This window comes from Bactrocera oleae, chromosome 3, assembly GCF_042242935.1.
Source record: "Bactrocera oleae isolate idBacOlea1 chromosome 3, idBacOlea1, whole genome shotgun sequence".
NCBI classification, from domain to species: Eukaryota; Metazoa; Arthropoda; class Insecta; order Diptera; family Tephritidae; genus Bactrocera; species Bactrocera oleae.
In genome coordinates, this window is record NC_091537.1 from 91,660,093 (window position 1) to 91,676,280 (window position 16,188).

Below are 16,188 nucleotides of genomic sequence, written 5' to 3' on the forward strand. Positions count from 1 at the left end.
CTGTCAATTTGACTTTTCACCTTTTCAAGCAGCGACGACGAGTGAGCCAGCGAGCTTGTGTGTGTTGAAAATTACGAAATAAATTAAAGTTTTTGTCAAAAATCGAAATTTTGTGTGATCGTAGATCGCGAATATTTGTTGATTTGAAATCAAACTCAGTAGTTAAATTACACAAAAATGGCTTCGGTTTGTGGGCGTATGGCTTTGCGTGCGGCGACACGTCAAAATTTGCAATACACTCCAGCGCGTTTCTGTAAAAGTAAGTGAAACCTAGGGCAGTCACATAAAATGGAGAAAAACGGGGATGTGTAGTTCTAGCGCCTCCACATGTCGGGATTAATTATGAAAAAGTAATGGAAGCTATTTAAGCTGCATTACCAAAAGGTTATGGCACTGCAAACTTTTCATATGGCACCTATTTGACAGTTCGCACGCAGTTTTCTCGTGTATATCTAAGCATTAGCGGCAGGGTCGGGATGTGAATGTTACGTAATGTTAAAGAACATAAAACTGGAGTTTCTACACTTTTTTCATGAAATTTTACAAAAAATAATAACTACAAGCAATATTTTCAACGCTAGCGATGAGAAACTCACGGTTTATGTAACCATTTATTAACGTTCAGCCGAACGTTCATTCACGTTATCAATAGATTTCTTCGAAACGACTTTTTTTATTTATCTCTCTATTCATAAGTATGAATATAATGTTTTCTTTACTCATTGGGATTATATTAGCCGACACCCATAATGTCAGATTACTATAATGCATGTCAAATGTATTGAAAGTCCCCCGATGACCGCAAACTGTTTATGTAACCTTTTACAGTTGCAATTTTTTTTTGTTTGACACAATCATATGCCAATATGCGATGTTTATTTTCGTTTGTTGGAATGTCTAACTAGCTAAACTATTTAAATAAAACAAAAAGTTTATTAACATATGATATGCAGTTTTAGGCAGTTCGATGTTCAGGTGTTTTACAGCCACACTGCTCACCTGTTTAAATACAATAAAATATTTATTATAATTACTTAATATAACTTGTTTTCATATGCGTTTGTATACTTGTAAATACATAATAAAATTTTAACTCCACACTTGTGTGCTTATATTATTCATTGTAGTGATGAACGACCCTATGGAGCACGCTACCGGTATTGAAAAGCGTGAACTTCTGGCCAAGGCCGCTGGTAACGATAATCCCTTCGACATGAAAGTGTTCAAGCGTGGCGCTGGCACCAAAGACACTCCCAACCTGATACCATCAGCATTCGATGCCCGTATTGTGGGTTGCATCTGTAAGTAAAATCACATTTATAACGGGATGACTTGATGCTAACAAACTATTTTGAATATTTCTTTATTTTCATTTTATTGCGCTTAACTGTTGTTTGTCGTCCTCCCGCATATCAGGCGAAGAAGATCAAACCTATGTACAATGGATGTGGCTGCAAAAGGGCACACCAAAACGTTGCGAATGCGGTCATTGGTTCAAATTGGTTGAAAAGGCTCCCGTTTAAATCAATTAATTTAATAAACTGCTAATTTCATTTTACTAAGCAAAAAGTAACCAAATAAATTCACAAAACCAACCACAAAACTCTAAAATAATAGTGAAATAAAAACCGAGAGCTTCATGCAAGAATATCAACGTTTGAAAGAGTTGCAAGCTATGTTGGATGCTGCTTTGCTAAAGCCAAAAATCACCACTGGCATAGAATTACATAAATAATAAATGAAATATTATTACAGTGTTCTGTAATATTTAATGTTAACTGTATGCGATGAATAGAACACATACTGCAGTGTCGAAGACAAAAGCCTTGTTTGTTATTAATTTATATCGGTTTATTTTTGCTTTCGGAAGGATTTCTGTCGCAACAATTTTTCTACTTTTTTTTCTTAATTATCCTTAGTGGTTTAGCGTCCTTTTTTATTGCCATAAATAAGAGTGAAGTCTTCAATGCGGAACGATAATCGCACCAATTAATTATCTCTGTAGTCGAGTTGTTTTTGAAAAAGCTGAATAAATACATATAATTTTATTAATAATTGAATAGTTAACCAACATTCTTTCAATGTTACTGTAGACTGAACTTAATTAGCAGTAAAAAAAATTATTTTAAGTATAGGAGACGCAAACAAGTAATTTTCGTGTAAAGTAGGCTTCGCATTTTTTGTAAAACTTGATTATTTAAAATTGAAAATAGCAGCGATTAAAAGTAAATTTTGAGATATTTGTCTTTATCTGAAGTTACGAAGCAATAATCTCCTACAAAAGTATGGCCTTAATAATAATCAACTATTCACTTGCACTTCGGAAAACCGCTTTTAAAGTCGGTTTCAATTCGGTGCGGCGCATCTCAAGTACTAAAATATGTTTAGCGGGTGCGTAGACACATATTTTTATTATGTAGACGCTTAAATTAATAATTTCGCCCAAAGAAATGAATGATCCCATGGATCACGCAACTGGCATAGAGAAACGTGAATTGGAACAATGGAAGTCTGGTAATAAAGATCCTTGGTTGCTCGATACGGTCTTGAAACGCGGACCCGGCACCAAGGAGCAGCCAACAATGATACCATCTGCATTTGATGGGCGTATTGTGGGTTGTTCCTGTGAGTTGTTAAAGCTGTGTTCATTTATTTTGGAAAAAGCAATTGATTGTCTTACCATCGTTTCTGACTAGGTAAGGGCAATCGCTTTGTGAACTGGATGTGGCTTGAAAAAGGTGCACCAAAACGTTGTGAGTGTGGATTCTATTTCCAATTGAAGGAAGTAAAACCGGTTTAAGTCAATATATAAACAAGAGTGTACGTCAATAATTTACATACATACATATGACTGTATTTAATTATAGTAAAATAATTATTATAAACTAAAAGTGTTAACCTATAGTATAACCGGACAAGAGGTAACCACTATTACCATTCATATTTACTTCGGGATGCGTGCGGTTAGGTAATATTTGGTAATAACGTAACCAATTTGAAGTCAAATGCAGATTTGTGGCATTTGAACTGCTCTTTAGCTCTACATGCAAATCCATGAGCAGCTCTTTACTTTGGCTGTATACAACAATCGGTCGGGAAGATTTTACAAATGGTAATAAGGCTTGTACTATGTTGCTCGGATGTTCCTTGGCAGCAATGACAAGCCCATCGAATTTTGCGCGCATGAATTCACAGGCGCGACGGTTTTCCACTTGCCATTTCTGTGCTTGCACAGATATGTTAGCTGCTGATATCGTTGGGGTCTCATTGTTTTCGCCATTACTATCACTACTTGTAGAAGACGTTGTCGTGGGTGCTGTAGATCAAAAAAGTATTTTTTTTTTATCACTTAATTGCAGAATATTGTATTTACTAACCTGCATCACCATCGTTTAGTTTCTGTTTTTTGCTGCTTGGCTCTATCTCTTCTAATGGTGTACCTGGCACTGCTGCATGTTCCGAGTTTTCATGTCCCTCCCCCTGATAGTATTCACGTAATACGGAATACAAATTTACCGAAATGCAACGCTGCAATTGTTCGAGTGGCAAATTTAAAGCTAACATTGCCTGCTTTTGTGGCACATTACCGGGGTGCATGTGTACCAATGTTGCCTCGGTACCAGCACCCATTGAATTCAGGAAGCTTGCTGGTAACAAGCCATTTGTGCCACTTTCGTACATCAAATAGTTGCCAAATGCACTCACGCCTGAGTAGGAGATAAGTTGTGAGAGTGTGTCCAAACGCATACCCATCACTTTGTCAGCATCTTGTCGATAGTAAATCTCTGTAATTAAACGCAGTGTGGGTCGATGTATTTGCACAAATTCAAAGTATTTCTTCTCCTTTTTACGCAAATATTTCTCTTGCGAATACTCGGTCTTCGCGTGAAATGTTTTGGAGTTTTCAACAATCTTCTCGATAATTTTAGTCGATTCACTATGCTGTTCCCGCAGCTCTTCGATATCCTGTGGTCGCAACGCTTGCGAATCACCATCGTCAATTATGTCGCGATTATCAGCACCACTTGCCGAAATGCCCAAACGATCACGTATGTCGCGCATTTCCAATTCATTACACAGCTGTAGTGTGTGTAGACGCAGATTGCGTTGTCCACGCTGCTTGGAAGGTGTGGTTTCTTTGGGGCACATTTTAAAAGTGGCACTGTACGGTTGATCCAAAAGCCCGCGTAATTCCAATTGTTCTTTACCCAGCATGGATGTTGTATCCAAATTGCCGAATTTCTGCAATTTAGTGTACTTTTGTCGCTGAATTACTATGTAGTCACCCAACTGGATTTTAGGCATTTCGCTGACTTCAGTTTTTGTCATGGCTTTTCGAATTATATTATTTTATTTATATTAAAGATACTATGGAACTACACAGAAAAATATAAACCGGGTATAAACACTTGCTGAGCAAAATGTCAAAAAACAAGCGGCAACACGTGAACATAAATTGAGTTACCACAGTATTATAATCAAGAGTACAATTTATGTGTTTGAATTAAGTTTATAAAATTAAATGCAATTTATAACTATATATATTTGAACTGTTGGATATAGCTTATTTATGTTTAGAAAATGCATAACATACGCTGGTCCGCAATTGAACCTTCTCTATAATATACGTTCTCTGACTTAAGTTCTATAAACAAAGATATGGCAATTGTATTTCCAAGCGGAAGGAAGTGTAAAGCTGGAAGTGAGCATTTATTCTTTTCTTTAGTTACGGTACTTCGTTTGAGAAATTGTGAAGCTTTTCTAACTTACGCTGATTTAAAGCTAGATATCTTTTAATCTAAAGGCAGAAATCATATCTTAATGTTGGTGTTATTGTATTATGATTGCATATCTTTTTAATTGTGAAAAATCGTGCAGTGTTATATTCAGTGAGAAGACATTTGTGTGTGTATTGTATGCAGTGAAAATGAAGTGTTAGCTAGTTAAATAGTGAAAAATTTGCAAAATTTGTTAAAAAAGTGATATATTAAATAGTTTCATAAATCTAAAGTGTGCAAAATATGTAAAGCTTATTTAAAAAATCTTAAAGAAAGTTAGTGCAGTCTTATCGCATTTTTTCTTTGGAATTCAAAATGGCTGGTGCTTCAGCTATGTCTGAAAACGCACACATTCGCGAGGTGAGTCCGCACTTCTATGAAAATTAATTATTCAAAATAATTTAAATAACTATTAAAAATAATATAATAAAAATTTAAATAATTTTTTTATCGGTATTTTTTATAATGTATGAATATTGGCAGTATGTTTCATAGACCAAATTTAAAAATAAAAATCTGCAGCAACCTTCTGGAATAATGTAAATGTACAAAAACATTAGCTGTGCTTTAATATGACCCTTGCACAAATAAATATCACAAAAATAAATATGGCGGAACTGTGCGCCATCTGAGTTTTTACTTACCTAATGATTAACAAACTGAATATAGTGTTTCTGCTGTTTTATTAAAATATATGCATGACTTGTAATAACATTTTAATCGTTAATTAGTATTCAATTCACTCTCGACTTCAGCATAATATTAAAATTATTTAGCTTTAACCATAATTTTATACTATTATATATAGATATATTAGAGTTTGTGCAATCTTGTATGCAGTAAAATGTGAACTTTTTCATTTCTTCTCACATTGTGATCAGTTGTGATCAGTTAATATATATTAATGCAGTTAAGAAATCCTTATTGATATTTATTTTATTTTTTTCATCTTCGATTTATTTATGCATAATTTTTATTTCGGTTTAGATCAATAGGCTTTCAATGTCTAAGGCAGAACTCCTTCTTGCTCGTTTAAAATAATTAGGTGGTAGTAGTAATAAAAGACTCAAATAATGAATATTTAATATATTGTTAAATTGATTAGTGTTGACAAAATGTTTGAATGTGCAACATGTCAAACGATCGTCTCTATAAATATTCATGTAAATTTTTTTTAGCTATGTAAAATTGAGTGCATTATTGAAGTTATATATGTATTTAGTGTTAATAAAATGATAATTTAAACTCAAATTAATTCAACAATCGATTGCAATATTGTATTTATAAAAATTTCGCTTGTCTATCTATCAGAAAGGTGAATTCATTTAAAACAATCGCAAAAATACATACACATATGTATGTATATACCACTTGCTGATGCGAGCTTTAATATTTTTAGTTCCATATTTGCAAGGAATATCAGCATAAGCTAAATAAATTTAAACCAAGCTAATGGAAAGCGCATGAAAGATATTTGAGCGGTTCCGCTAATAAAGTGCCAGAATACCGATGTATAGTTTCCGGAGTTCCAGTCTCTCAAAATGATATAGTCACTTTCATATAGTTTATTTTCTATTGAAGCAGGCGTGTAGTCTCTTTCATTCAATTCGTCTAGTAATCGCAACCAAACTCTAAGCCTGCCATCCGCATATTCTTCCTTAAAAGCGAACCAATTACCAAAATGTGTTGTGTACCAGGCATTCTTTGATTTCTTGTTTCCACTCACGATGTGTTGCGTTGCATCGGGCAATGTCAGGCGTGTAGCGCTCTCAATTTCATGTTGACGTTGACGTACAGCTTCACGCTGTGCTTCCAACCTATACTCACACTCCAACTTCGAAAGTTCTTCTTCCACATTCAGAGCTGCACATGTAGCATTGAATGCGTTTTCACTATCTAGAGCTGATGCTTGTTGATCTGTTGACGTTGTTGTCATTTCCGTTTTATTAGTGCGCCTTTGACGTTGTTGGGCATTTAATTGTGTAGTAGCATAATCAACAATGGGTGGTGGTGGCTGTTGTACTATGATATTATCACTCACTACCGTAGACACAGCTTTGCGATATAGTGAAGTTCCAGGAATTTGGCTAGCCACAAAGAAGGCACCAGCTATGGTTATAACACTGGCCGCATAGCTAATTGCCATTACAGCAATATTATTCAGTATGAATTTTGCCAATGTAAACGATGGTAACATTTGTCTTAGTTCAGTGTATGTCAGCCAACCACGTCGCAAACCTTCACGCCGTGCGAGATGTTTCTCAATGCTACTTAATTTACTGAAAAACTCCTCATTCGATATGTAAATATTCCATTCCTGTTTGTGGTAATGTAAAAATATAAATGAATAGATCCTTACATAAAATAGTTATTTATACTTACTATAGCACACAGAAATTCCAGTTCTAACTTCTTCAGTCTTTTCTCAGTCATATGCCCATCCTCAGCCCAATCACTCAAATAGATTTCCTCATCATGACCAGCATAGAATTTTGTCGATATCATCTGCAGATTATAAACAAATATATAATAATTTCCCATTTCCTACTTATATATAGATTACAACTACAATAATACACATGCATACATATATGTATCCCTTAGAGCAATAAATAAATCTGAAAAAGTATATTTCTATGGTAAATTAAACGAAATGGAAAACCACAAATCAGAAAATAATTAAAAAGTCAAAACAGATAATACACGCGTTAAAAATAATTACAAATATGTATATTTCCATTGCGTTTATCAGTTTTGATTATGCAGCCTATCGATTTTAGTGACATCAACACACAAGCATAATTCTGCCGCTACAACAACAACTATCACATTTAATTTATTAATTTAATAAGAACAGTTTGTCAACTAACATCAGTTAATAATTAACCAAATGGAGTGTTAGATTGAGGTTTTCAATATAGCTCAGAATTTTTACGAAAATGACCTTGATAGTATAACCATACACATACTTGTACTCGTATATATAACCTATTAAAGGAACAAATGTAAAGAAAGACAAGAAGTCCTAATTCTCAAAGTCGGGGAATGTTGTTGCAATAACAAAATAGGCACTGCGGCTACTCAACAGGTTGCCAGCATGTCTTGCGTAATGACTCACACCATTATTTAAGAAACAAAAACTTATCAACCCATTGTTTTTGTATATAGATTCTTACCATTGATACAATAAAAAGCTCTTGTGGTGTTATACGTAGAACATACATGGGATCAGTCAGATTCAAGCGATCCAAATATATCAAAGCCATTATAAGTGAACAGGGAGAAGCATGTACACTGCCAGCCGCAACTTTGCTCAAACGTTTTAGAGAGTGCCCCTTATGAGGCGCGGAAAATAATTCGGAAGCATATTCGGCGAGTGGACGGGACATTTCCATTTCCTCGACGAGTGTATCACCACCAAAGTAAAGTGATTTCCGTATACGATCGATGTATTCACCATGAGGCATCACCTTTAAATTCAATTCAATATTAATATCTTACTAACACATGTCACTATTTTGCATTATTTTACCTGACTCGCCTTTGTGGTAGTCGAATGTGAGCCACCATTGTCTTTGCGCTTTCTGGCGCTACGCCCAAAAGCCATTTTTACTACGTCGTTAATAACGATAGTTCTCGTATTTTGTTTGATACCGAATTATACTACAAATTTGTGCGTACCAACTAACAAACAAAAAATTTATGCAAAAAACTAAGTAAAAGTCGAATTATTTTACAGATAATGCTTTACAAATCAAAACAAAAAACTTTCACAACACCGTGTGGTAAATTTTACACGATTGTGAATGGCTAATAGAAATGACATATCTTGCTTCACATGCGTTTCTTCAGCGGAATGGTTCGGAAATTTATGCAAAATTTCATGGTTCCACTAGGGTTGCACAAAGCGCATGTACAGATTTGGGAAAGTATTTTTGTTATAATATTCTTATTTTACTATAATATATGGTAAATTATATGAATTTATAATACCTAAATAATTCTTTAATTAGGGCTTTATTATACATAAGTTATTATACGTTCGTAATACGTAATTGTTCTAATCCATATATTCCAAAAAGAAATTTCTTCAGAATACGGTTCGTGTTGAAAGCATTGTTGTTTATTCAGGCAGGGGATTTTGACATTTCTCGACTAACCGCGAAAATTAGTAAACAAATGTATAATTTAAAACTACATCTGCAAGTTTTTTTTTAAAAGTGTTTTAAGTTATGAGTGGTTTTAAAGTGCCAACATGTGGGAGCACATCAAAATCAGTAACTGCCTTGGATCCTGTCGAAGCGATGGACATAGATGAACAAAGTGAAAATGTTTCTGACGCGAAGGAAGATAAAGAATTTGAGAAACTACTTTGGTCTATAGATGATGACACGCTCTTCCAGCCACTTGGTTTAACAAATCACGGCACCGATGCTGGGAAAACAGTATTTGTAACATGGAATGAAGAATATCTGCTCAACTTTGTATTCAAACGCTCAAAGCGGACGAAAAAAATTAGTTTAACAAAAGTACGTTTGCCAATGCCTTCAGGAGAAATAGTAAACAAAATGTTCATACTCGAAATGAATGCATTGCTACTTATGCGTAGTGGACATGTATACTATTTTAGTTCAGTTAAATCTATGCATGCAGTTGACTGGCTCAATGATGCTGGAGGTGGAGTACGTTGCATGGCTTTGGCACCACCAACTGGATTTAGTTGCATACGTTACGTAGCAACAGAGAAGGCACTTATGTTAGAGATGTATCAAGATGTGCCAGACATAGGACGTAATGCACCAGCATTATTGCAGCGATGTGACATAACATTTGATGACAGAAATCTTTTCAACTGTTCATGGGAAGATGAACGTTACACACTAGTATCTCAACAAGTTACGGAAGATAATTTGAATTTCCTCATGTGTGTACTTATGGAGGAAGTAGATTTAGAAGTTGGACAATGGCTACATATATTTACGGTATCCAGTAACGTATTTGCATTGATTGTAGGTACTTGTTATGACGCATTGGAAAGGAATTATTATTTTGATCGATAATGCTTTATTTTGTTTTTAGCCACAGCCGAGCATAATGAAGATGATAATAATAGTAGTTGTGAATACAACATACAGCTGCTCTGTACATATGCTACGAATGTTGATTCTGTACACATAGACTATGCTGAGCAACGCTGCCTTATTTTCCTGCAATGTGGTACCATTGATATCTGGTATTACTCACAGTTAATTTGCGGCTTGCGTCGCATGCAACATCACACTGGTTCACAATATAGTCACCAAGTGTATGCAGCCAGCACTCGCTGCTTCTACTTTACAGACGAAGAACAGGTTGCACAACTGCATTTCAGCTATGATGCCGAAACGGACTCTTGTCGTGTGCAAGAGACCTATAAAGTCATACCTGGCATGGTAGCATGTACTTGGGTAGAAACTCAGCGACAGTTGATTTGTTTAAGTTGCAATAATATATTTTATAAAATTACTTTTGAAAGGACAACCAACGCTAAGGCGTCTGATTTATGCGCCAGTTTTTCGGAAGCAGTAAATACGGAATATGAGAATTTCCAAAAGCTGTACGAATTGACACCGTCGCGATTGTCACGTCTACTCGCACGCGCGGAATTAATAGACGAATTGACACAGTTGCCTACACAAATGCATGCAGCTGTCGATCAAGAGTGTGTAAAGCAACAACTGCTGACCGTCGCCTCAAATCGTCACCTATATCGGTATATAGCGAAAGCGCGTCTGGTTTACAGTGTACAATTGCCAACGGCATACCAACCTGATGTGATTATAATTTATGCAAATAATTACTACCAACTACATCATGACAGTTATGTGGCACTTATATATATGCAAATCGACAAGAACGATATATTGCATGGCGGTGACAGCCTTTGGCACTTGTATATAGATATTGATTGCAGCGACAGCTATATGCTGCACATACCCAATACGCTGCTACAGCAAAAATTATGCATTGTACTACCCTTAAAGCGCACTGAAAAGAAACTGTTAGCAGAAATCGAGCTCAAATTGTACACGCTTGTATGCTTGGAGGCCGATTTTGTGGCGGTGTCGTTGCCCATTGATTTGGAAGTAAATGCTGCTACTTATGCTGAGCTATTCACCAGCTATAAGCGTTGTGTGACCATTTGTAATAATTATGATATACAAAAGTTAATAGCGAATTTCTTAAATCGAACGCGAAAGAAATACCCAAAAGCGAAAATGGACGACGAAAAGTTGTCAACTCCGCATGAAGAGCATATATTGAAACATACCTTGCATCTGCCCTCTACTTGCGCTTTCAGCAGTATTGCCAAATGCGTAAATGTGTCAAATGTGGAAGCACAAAGCGTTGAATGTTACTTTATGTCAACAGCCATCAAAATTACACATATGCCTGAGGAGAGTTATATTGTTTTGGAAAGTATGGATGCGGTAGCTTTATGTTATCTGAAACTTCATTTGTTAAATAGCATACCAGCATTGTTAGCGAATTGTGCTGAAGCTGGTGCAAGCGATAGACAACAAAGTCTGATGGTAAATATATATTCAATAACTGTTTCTGAAAATATTTTTATATACACATTTCGACTTTCAGCAACTGCAATGTGAATTAACGAGATGCACAAATGCGCTTCTGCAAGCGCCCGCGCTTGATGAGAGCATGGCAAGCAACGAAAGCGAGACAGTTCCACATTCGATGCAGTTACAACAATTGAAAAACATATATTCTAAATTGCGGCAAGATTTTCACAAACTATACAGCTGATAGTGAGAGGAGCAAAGTGTTTGAAACTTATTCCATGATGTGTTGTAGTGATAGCTTTTGTAATAAGCTACCTTTGTAAATAACAAAAAAATATTAAGCAGACAGCTACTGCCATAAAATCCTAATAATTATGTAAGCTCTCCGATAATGTAAATTTTTTAGATTTTTAATCAGCAGTTATTATGTTATCATATACATGTTGTTTTAGAAGCATGCAAAAAAAATATAAATATAATTATTTGCTGAGGAAACAATTGAAACTTTGTATTGTTTTTTTTTTGTATTAAATTACAGTCCAATCAGCTTGGTTTATTTGGATTAAGCGGTATGACGGTCAAAATCCTGCAATATGTCTAAAATATCAACAAGAGGAATGAAATACAATTTTTTTTTAACTTTTTTATTTGGTATTCATACATTTTATTTTTGCATTTTTTTAACTACATTTTTTCACTACTAAATTTAAACCTGTTTTCTACAATACCTTTTGTGTTGAATTGCTGCTGTTCGACTACTTGTATACACATAAACTAACAGTATATTAAATTTATTATGTTTGGTTTGCCATTTATAAAGCTCAATTTAATATTTCTACTAAAGTAACATACGCTCTTACTGTTATATAATTATATATTCGGCTATTGCTTTACTTTAGATTTTTAACATCAATGATTGGTGTCTTTTAATTTCTTTCTTGTTGCTTTCCCATGCTGGGATAATACTGCATTTGAGCAATTCAAAATTTTATTTGTACAATATATATTTTCGTTTAATTAAATAAATACATACATACATGCATATGTTTAGTGTGAAATTTGCATTTGAAGCTGTGATAATATGCAACGCGAGAAATATTAATTAGGACGGGCTGACTTGTGATCGCTAATAATTAATAAAGGGCAGCATTTAGGTATACATTTTCATGTTACTTTGAGAATTGTTTGCACTTCAAGCAATTCAGTTGGCAGTTTTATAAATCTTATTGATTTTTATTTTATTTAGAATTTTAATATAACCTCAAAAAGTGTGGAGAACACGAATTACTAGAATAGTATTTTACTTCGAAAGTTTTTTTTAGACAACAGCCGAATTTTTAACGTATTTCATCTACAATAAAGCAATTTTTAGCATAATACTAAAAGCCTGTGAGTTGAAACTATCCCTAACCTATAAAACATAAATTTCTTACTGTGCGCTATAATTGATAAATTATGTTTGGAAGACAGAAAATAATATTATATATTTAATTCTAAGTCAATTAAGACAACTTAATTAATAAACTAGAGTATTTCAAGAGCTTAAAACTAGCACATTCGCAAGTAAATTTTTCTAATTATTTCATATTTTTTCTCTACCTTTATCTTTATCATTGCTCTAAGTAAGTATATACTATTTTCATTTTACTTATAAGTATATATTTTTTTTAGTCAGGCTTCAGCAGTTTTTTGTGGCTATATAACAATTTTGCTAATACTTTCGGTAGATAATACGAATTTCAATTAGTGTTAAATTTCATTTTCTAAAAAAGCAATACATAAGTTGAAGGTACACGTGTGATTAGTGTAAGGCATATAGTTAGTTGATTGAATAGTTAATTTGCAAATGAGTTATGAAATAAGAAAGTGGAAATATGCAGGAGAATTTGTTATTTTTGATTTGTCGTTTAGTGTGAGTTCATTTTCTCTAAACAAGCACAGTCAGCTTGATCTATTCTAAAACAAAAATGATATATTTCTCGAAGCATCATTCACTGATACACGAAGTATGGTTACGCGCGTCTGAAACATTTTTGTGAGAAGTAAAGTTCGCTTTGCTATAATTTACAGGCGAATTAAAACAGTGGGTTTAACCAATGAAAAATCCAATATTGTAATAAAATATAAAAACAAAAACAAATGTTAAAAAAAAATCAAATAAACGTATTTTAATAAAATACAGGCTCACCTACTAATCAAAGATAAGTAAACAAGTCATATACGGCATATTTCTTAAAAAATTACACATATATTTTCGCTCAAAAATTTAAAACAATATTGTTAAAAAAAAGTATGTTATATAAAAAAAATTCAATTGCACATAATAAACGTAAAAAATCATACACCTAAATACATATACACATTTACGTATATGAATTTAAAAGTAAAATGTATAATTAAATAAAAAAATCGGTTTTTAATGTTATTGAACTATTTTTCGATTACATAATTTGCTATGTATTTATGTACAGTATTTTGTTTAGTCTTCTTTCATTTATTGCATCTTTCTGAGTCACACCAATTGCTAAAATCAATTCTAACCTTTAAAATCATGAAAAAATATCTTATACCAATTTATGCGAAAAACAGTATAGCACTTATACATAGGTATACTTTAACTTAATATAATTTTGGAACGGAAATTAAAAAAAAAAAATTAAACGAAAAATTTGGAGCCTTAACAATCTTCGGATTTTGCAGCCGCAACTTCACTTGGATCTTTCTTCTTCATAAAAAGGAGAGGAACCATGCCCAAGAGACAACCAATTGTTATGCCAATAATGCGACCCTAAATAGAAGAAGCATATAAAGAGTAAAAACTTTGAAGAAAATGTTTGCGCTTTATCTGTTTTTCTTACCAAATTGGCTGAGTGCCGACTGGATTTCATTTCCATTTGAACTGGCGTCAAATCGGGTAAGCGAAAGCCCATCATTTCGCAACCACGTTCCACATAATACGCCGAGCCGATGCCGAGTATATCGCTCACTGTGTTGCCGAGACCAGCGGCGGCCATCGTTGAGATGCACATGAAGGCGCCAAAAATGCTTTCGATTGAGTCGCCCTGCGAATGACAGAATATAATGGAGAGAATCAATTATTCAGTTGAGAAAAAATATTGAGTGAATGGGTTGGCAAAAGAAAGAGAGAGGAAAAGAACAATAATCTATAGGGATTTTTATTGCTTTCAGCAAAATCATTTTGGAAATATTTTGTGGCGTTAAACAAGATATTTTTTCGTTGTAGAAAACTGTTTGAAAATTAGAAAGGAGTCAAGTAAAACGACGATTACCGCAACTATCATGACGAAATTGTCCAGAAAGCCAAAAGCGATGAATGGCACTGCGTTCACTATGCAAACTGTAAATAAATAAAAAACATTAGTGTATTTGCAAAAAAAGAATAAAAATAAAACCAAACAACAAATACTCACTTCGCCGTAAATCCGACATGGTGGGAGGGGGAGCCTTGGCCGCTAAATTAATCAAATACAGTGAAATAAAATACAATCATTAGTAATTAAAATAAAAGTGTATAATTTCAAATTTTGAAAGATGTTTTCAAACATTTTAATAGAATATTTCAAATTTAACTAAAAATTAAAAATTTGGCAAAACTTCAAACGAAAATTGTGTTAGTGCCCGGCTTATGTGTTATGATTAGTTTTCTTTGTGATTTTTACCCGCTCTTTGTTTGAGCCAATCCTCGGGAAAGGCGCAAAAACGCCCTGTAGGATCAACTTCGCCCAGTCGTGGCACCTGCGAGGGGCGGCCGAAGCGTGTGCGCCATTGTGTTGCTGCAAGTTTGCCTGTATATGGTTCGAGAGTATGCCATAGCGTGTGTGTGTGTGTGCGTGCAAGCGAAACGCGTGCGTGTGTTTGTTGCATTTGATTTGAAGTTTAATCAATTTATTTCATTTGTGTTGTCGTTATTGTATTGCCAGCAAAGTTGTCATCAACGGCAGCAGGATACGCAAATCGATAAAGTTGTGGGTGTTGTTGTTGTTGTCGTTTTTAAAATAATGATCATATTGTGATTGTGTTTGTTGTTTGTGCACAAAGGTATCCATACATAAGAGTTGAAAGGGAGGAGAAATAAAATTAATTAAAATAAATTGAAATAATAAAAAAGCGTTAACTTGTATTTGTAGTAGGAAAAGTAAAAAATTTTCGGAAATATTTAGTTTTTAGAAGTTTTTATATGCAGGAAGAAAAATAGTAGCCTATAGCATATGGAAAATATCGTGAGACCTGGTATTAAAATTGGGAGCGAATATTTTTATAACAGCATGCTTTTGTGTCAAAAATGGGTAAAATCGGGTCAATACCTCCCCTAGCCCCGAGTCAATACGTTATACCGCTTATATCGGTCAATATTTGTTAGTTGATAAATAGTTTGAAAAACCGAGACTAAAATTATGTCTCAAATATATTTTTAATATGCTTACTGATTGAAAACTATTACTATAATAGTTTCAGTCCCGAAATTTCGGGATTTTGTAATATTAGTTTCTCGATCCCGAGATCATTACCGTTTTTATTTGCTTAATCCCGAAATTTCGGGATTATGTAATATTAGTCTCTCGATCCCGAGATCATTACCGTTTTTATTTGCTTAATACCGAAATTTCGATATTCTGTAATATTAGCATCGCGATCCCGAGAGTATTACCTTTCTTAAATATATGGATGTAAGTACTTCAGCTAGTTTCGTAGGCTCGAAATTTCAGGATTCTAAAATATTTGTTTCGGGATCACGAGAGTATTACTCTCTTTACCAAAAAAAATGAACAATGCTTAATTGAAAAATATTATTATAATTTAATTCCGAATTTTCGGGATTCAGAAAAATA

The 16,188-nt window shown here is 34.0% G+C and overlaps 6 protein-coding genes across 7 annotated transcripts in view; 3 read left to right on the forward strand and 3 right to left on the reverse strand.

Annotated features, from left to right (window-relative positions):
• The first annotated feature begins 14 nt into the window (after nucleotides 1-14).
• On the forward strand, nucleotides 15-1,823 carry COX5B (Cytochrome c oxidase subunit 5B). The gene is made up of 3 exons (XM_014239858.3): nucleotides 15-259; nucleotides 1,128-1,301; nucleotides 1,417-1,823. The coding sequence occupies exons 1-3, from the start codon at nucleotides 178-180 to the stop codon at nucleotides 1,521-1,523; spliced, it is 363 nt and encodes a 120-aa protein (XP_014095333.1). The 5' UTR covers nucleotides 15-177; the 3' UTR covers nucleotides 1,524-1,823.
• A 159-nt stretch (nucleotides 1,824-1,982) lies between these two features.
• LOC106621133 (uncharacterized) lies at nucleotides 1,983-2,891 on the forward strand. Its single transcript, XM_036359994.2, has 3 exons — nucleotides 1,983-2,391; nucleotides 2,449-2,625; nucleotides 2,697-2,891. The coding sequence occupies exons 1-3, from the start codon at nucleotides 2,286-2,288 to the stop codon at nucleotides 2,798-2,800; spliced, it is 387 nt and encodes a 128-aa protein (XP_036215887.2). The 5' UTR covers nucleotides 1,983-2,285; the 3' UTR covers nucleotides 2,801-2,891.
• Nucleotides 2,822-4,375, reverse strand: Trmt6 (tRNA methyltransferase 6 non-catalytic subunit). The gene is made up of 2 exons (XM_014239855.3): nucleotides 3,378-4,375; nucleotides 2,822-3,316 (listed from the first exon to the last, which is right to left on the reverse strand). The coding sequence occupies exons 1-2, from the start codon at nucleotides 4,327-4,329 to the stop codon at nucleotides 2,895-2,897; spliced, it is 1,374 nt and encodes a 457-aa protein (XP_014095330.2). The 5' UTR covers nucleotides 4,330-4,375; the 3' UTR covers nucleotides 2,822-2,894.
• A 1,069-nt stretch (nucleotides 4,376-5,444) lies between these two features.
• On the reverse strand, nucleotides 5,445-8,587 carry LOC106625652 (protein CNPPD1). Its single transcript, XM_036359988.2, has 4 exons — nucleotides 8,311-8,587; nucleotides 7,955-8,248; nucleotides 7,161-7,283; nucleotides 5,445-7,095 (listed from the first exon to the last, which is right to left on the reverse strand). Exons 1-4 carry the CDS (start codon nucleotides 8,383-8,385, stop codon nucleotides 6,208-6,210), a joined length of 1,380 nt encoding a protein of 459 aa, XP_036215881.2. The 5' UTR covers nucleotides 8,386-8,587; the 3' UTR covers nucleotides 5,445-6,207.
• A 131-nt stretch (nucleotides 8,588-8,718) lies between these two features.
• On the forward strand, nucleotides 8,719-11,818 carry LOC106626267 (uncharacterized). The gene is made up of 3 exons (XM_036359986.2): nucleotides 8,719-9,791; nucleotides 9,858-11,350; nucleotides 11,412-11,818. Exons 1-3 carry the CDS (start codon nucleotides 9,011-9,013, stop codon nucleotides 11,580-11,582), a joined length of 2,445 nt encoding a protein of 814 aa, XP_036215879.2. The 5' UTR covers nucleotides 8,719-9,010; the 3' UTR covers nucleotides 11,583-11,818.
• Nucleotides 11,819-13,557: 1,739 nt separating this feature from the next.
• Nucleotides 13,558-16,188, reverse strand: part of LOC106624069 (transmembrane protein 65) — a 35,598-nt gene continuing 32,967 nt past the window's right edge. Inside the window, exons 2-6 of one of the 2 annotated variants that reach the window (XM_036359991.2) lie at nucleotides 15,019-15,144; nucleotides 14,770-14,811; nucleotides 14,629-14,696; nucleotides 14,197-14,400; nucleotides 13,558-14,126 (exon numbers count right to left, since the gene is read on the reverse strand). In XM_036359991.2, coding sequence (XP_036215884.2) covers nucleotides 14,016-14,126; nucleotides 14,197-14,400; nucleotides 14,629-14,696; nucleotides 14,770-14,811; nucleotides 15,019-15,144 — 551 coding nt within the window. In that variant the 3' untranslated portion in view covers nucleotides 13,558-14,015. The remainder of the gene's footprint in view (nucleotides 14,127-14,196; nucleotides 14,401-14,628; nucleotides 14,697-14,769; nucleotides 14,812-15,018; nucleotides 15,145-16,188) is intronic. The other variant, XM_036359992.2, reaches the window with a different exon arrangement.

What these genes read in the sequence shown, in the direction of transcription:
- LOC106626267 (XM_036359986.2), top strand. Translation starts at nt 9,011, where the DNA reads ATGAGTGGTTTTAAAGTGCCAACATGTGGGAGCACATCAAAATCAGTA. An exon ending in CGTATTTGCATTGATTGTAG is followed by an intron (nt 9,792 to 9,857) that starts GTACTTGTTATG and finishes TTTTGTTTTTAG; the next exon opens with CCACAGCCGAGCATAATGAA. An exon ending in ATAGACAACAAAGTCTGATG is followed by an intron (nt 11,351 to 11,411) that starts GTAAATATATAT and finishes TTCGACTTTCAG; the next exon opens with CAACTGCAATGTGAATTAAC.
- Trmt6 (XM_014239855.3), bottom strand. Translation starts at nt 4,329, where the DNA reads ATGACAAAAACTGAAGTCAGCGAAATGCCTAAAATCCAGTTGGGTGAC. An exon ending in ACTAAACGATGGTGATGCAG is followed by an intron (nt 3,317 to 3,377) that starts GTTAGTAAATAC and finishes TTTGATCTACAG; the next exon opens with CACCCACGACAACGTCTTCT.
- LOC106625652 (XM_036359988.2), bottom strand. Translation starts at nt 8,385, where the DNA reads ATGGCTTTTGGGCGTAGCGCCAGAAAGCGCAAAGACAATGGTGGCTCA. An exon ending in AGCTTTTTATTGTATCAATG is followed by an intron (nt 7,284 to 7,954) that starts GTAAGAATCTAT and finishes TATAATCTGCAG; the next exon opens with ATGATATCGACAAAATTCTA. An exon ending in TGGAATTTCTGTGTGCTATA is followed by an intron (nt 7,096 to 7,160) that starts GTAAGTATAAAT and finishes TACCACAAACAG; the next exon opens with GAATGGAATATTTACATATC.
- COX5B (XM_014239858.3), top strand. Translation starts at nt 178, where the DNA reads ATGGCTTCGGTTTGTGGGCGTATGGCTTTGCGTGCGGCGACACGTCAA. An exon ending in TCCAGCGCGTTTCTGTAAAA is followed by an intron (nt 260 to 1,127) that starts GTAAGTGAAACC and finishes TATTCATTGTAG; the next exon opens with TGATGAACGACCCTATGGAG. An exon ending in CCGTATTGTGGGTTGCATCT is followed by an intron (nt 1,302 to 1,416) that starts GTAAGTAAAATC and finishes CCCGCATATCAG; the next exon opens with GCGAAGAAGATCAAACCTAT.
- LOC106621133 (XM_036359994.2), top strand. Translation starts at nt 2,286, where the DNA reads ATGGCCTTAATAATAATCAACTATTCACTTGCACTTCGGAAAACCGCT. An exon ending in TACTAAAATATGTTTAGCGG is followed by an intron (nt 2,392 to 2,448) that starts GTGCGTAGACAC and finishes TTTCGCCCAAAG; the next exon opens with AAATGAATGATCCCATGGAT. An exon ending in GCGTATTGTGGGTTGTTCCT is followed by an intron (nt 2,626 to 2,696) that starts GTGAGTTGTTAA and finishes GTTTCTGACTAG; the next exon opens with GTAAGGGCAATCGCTTTGTG.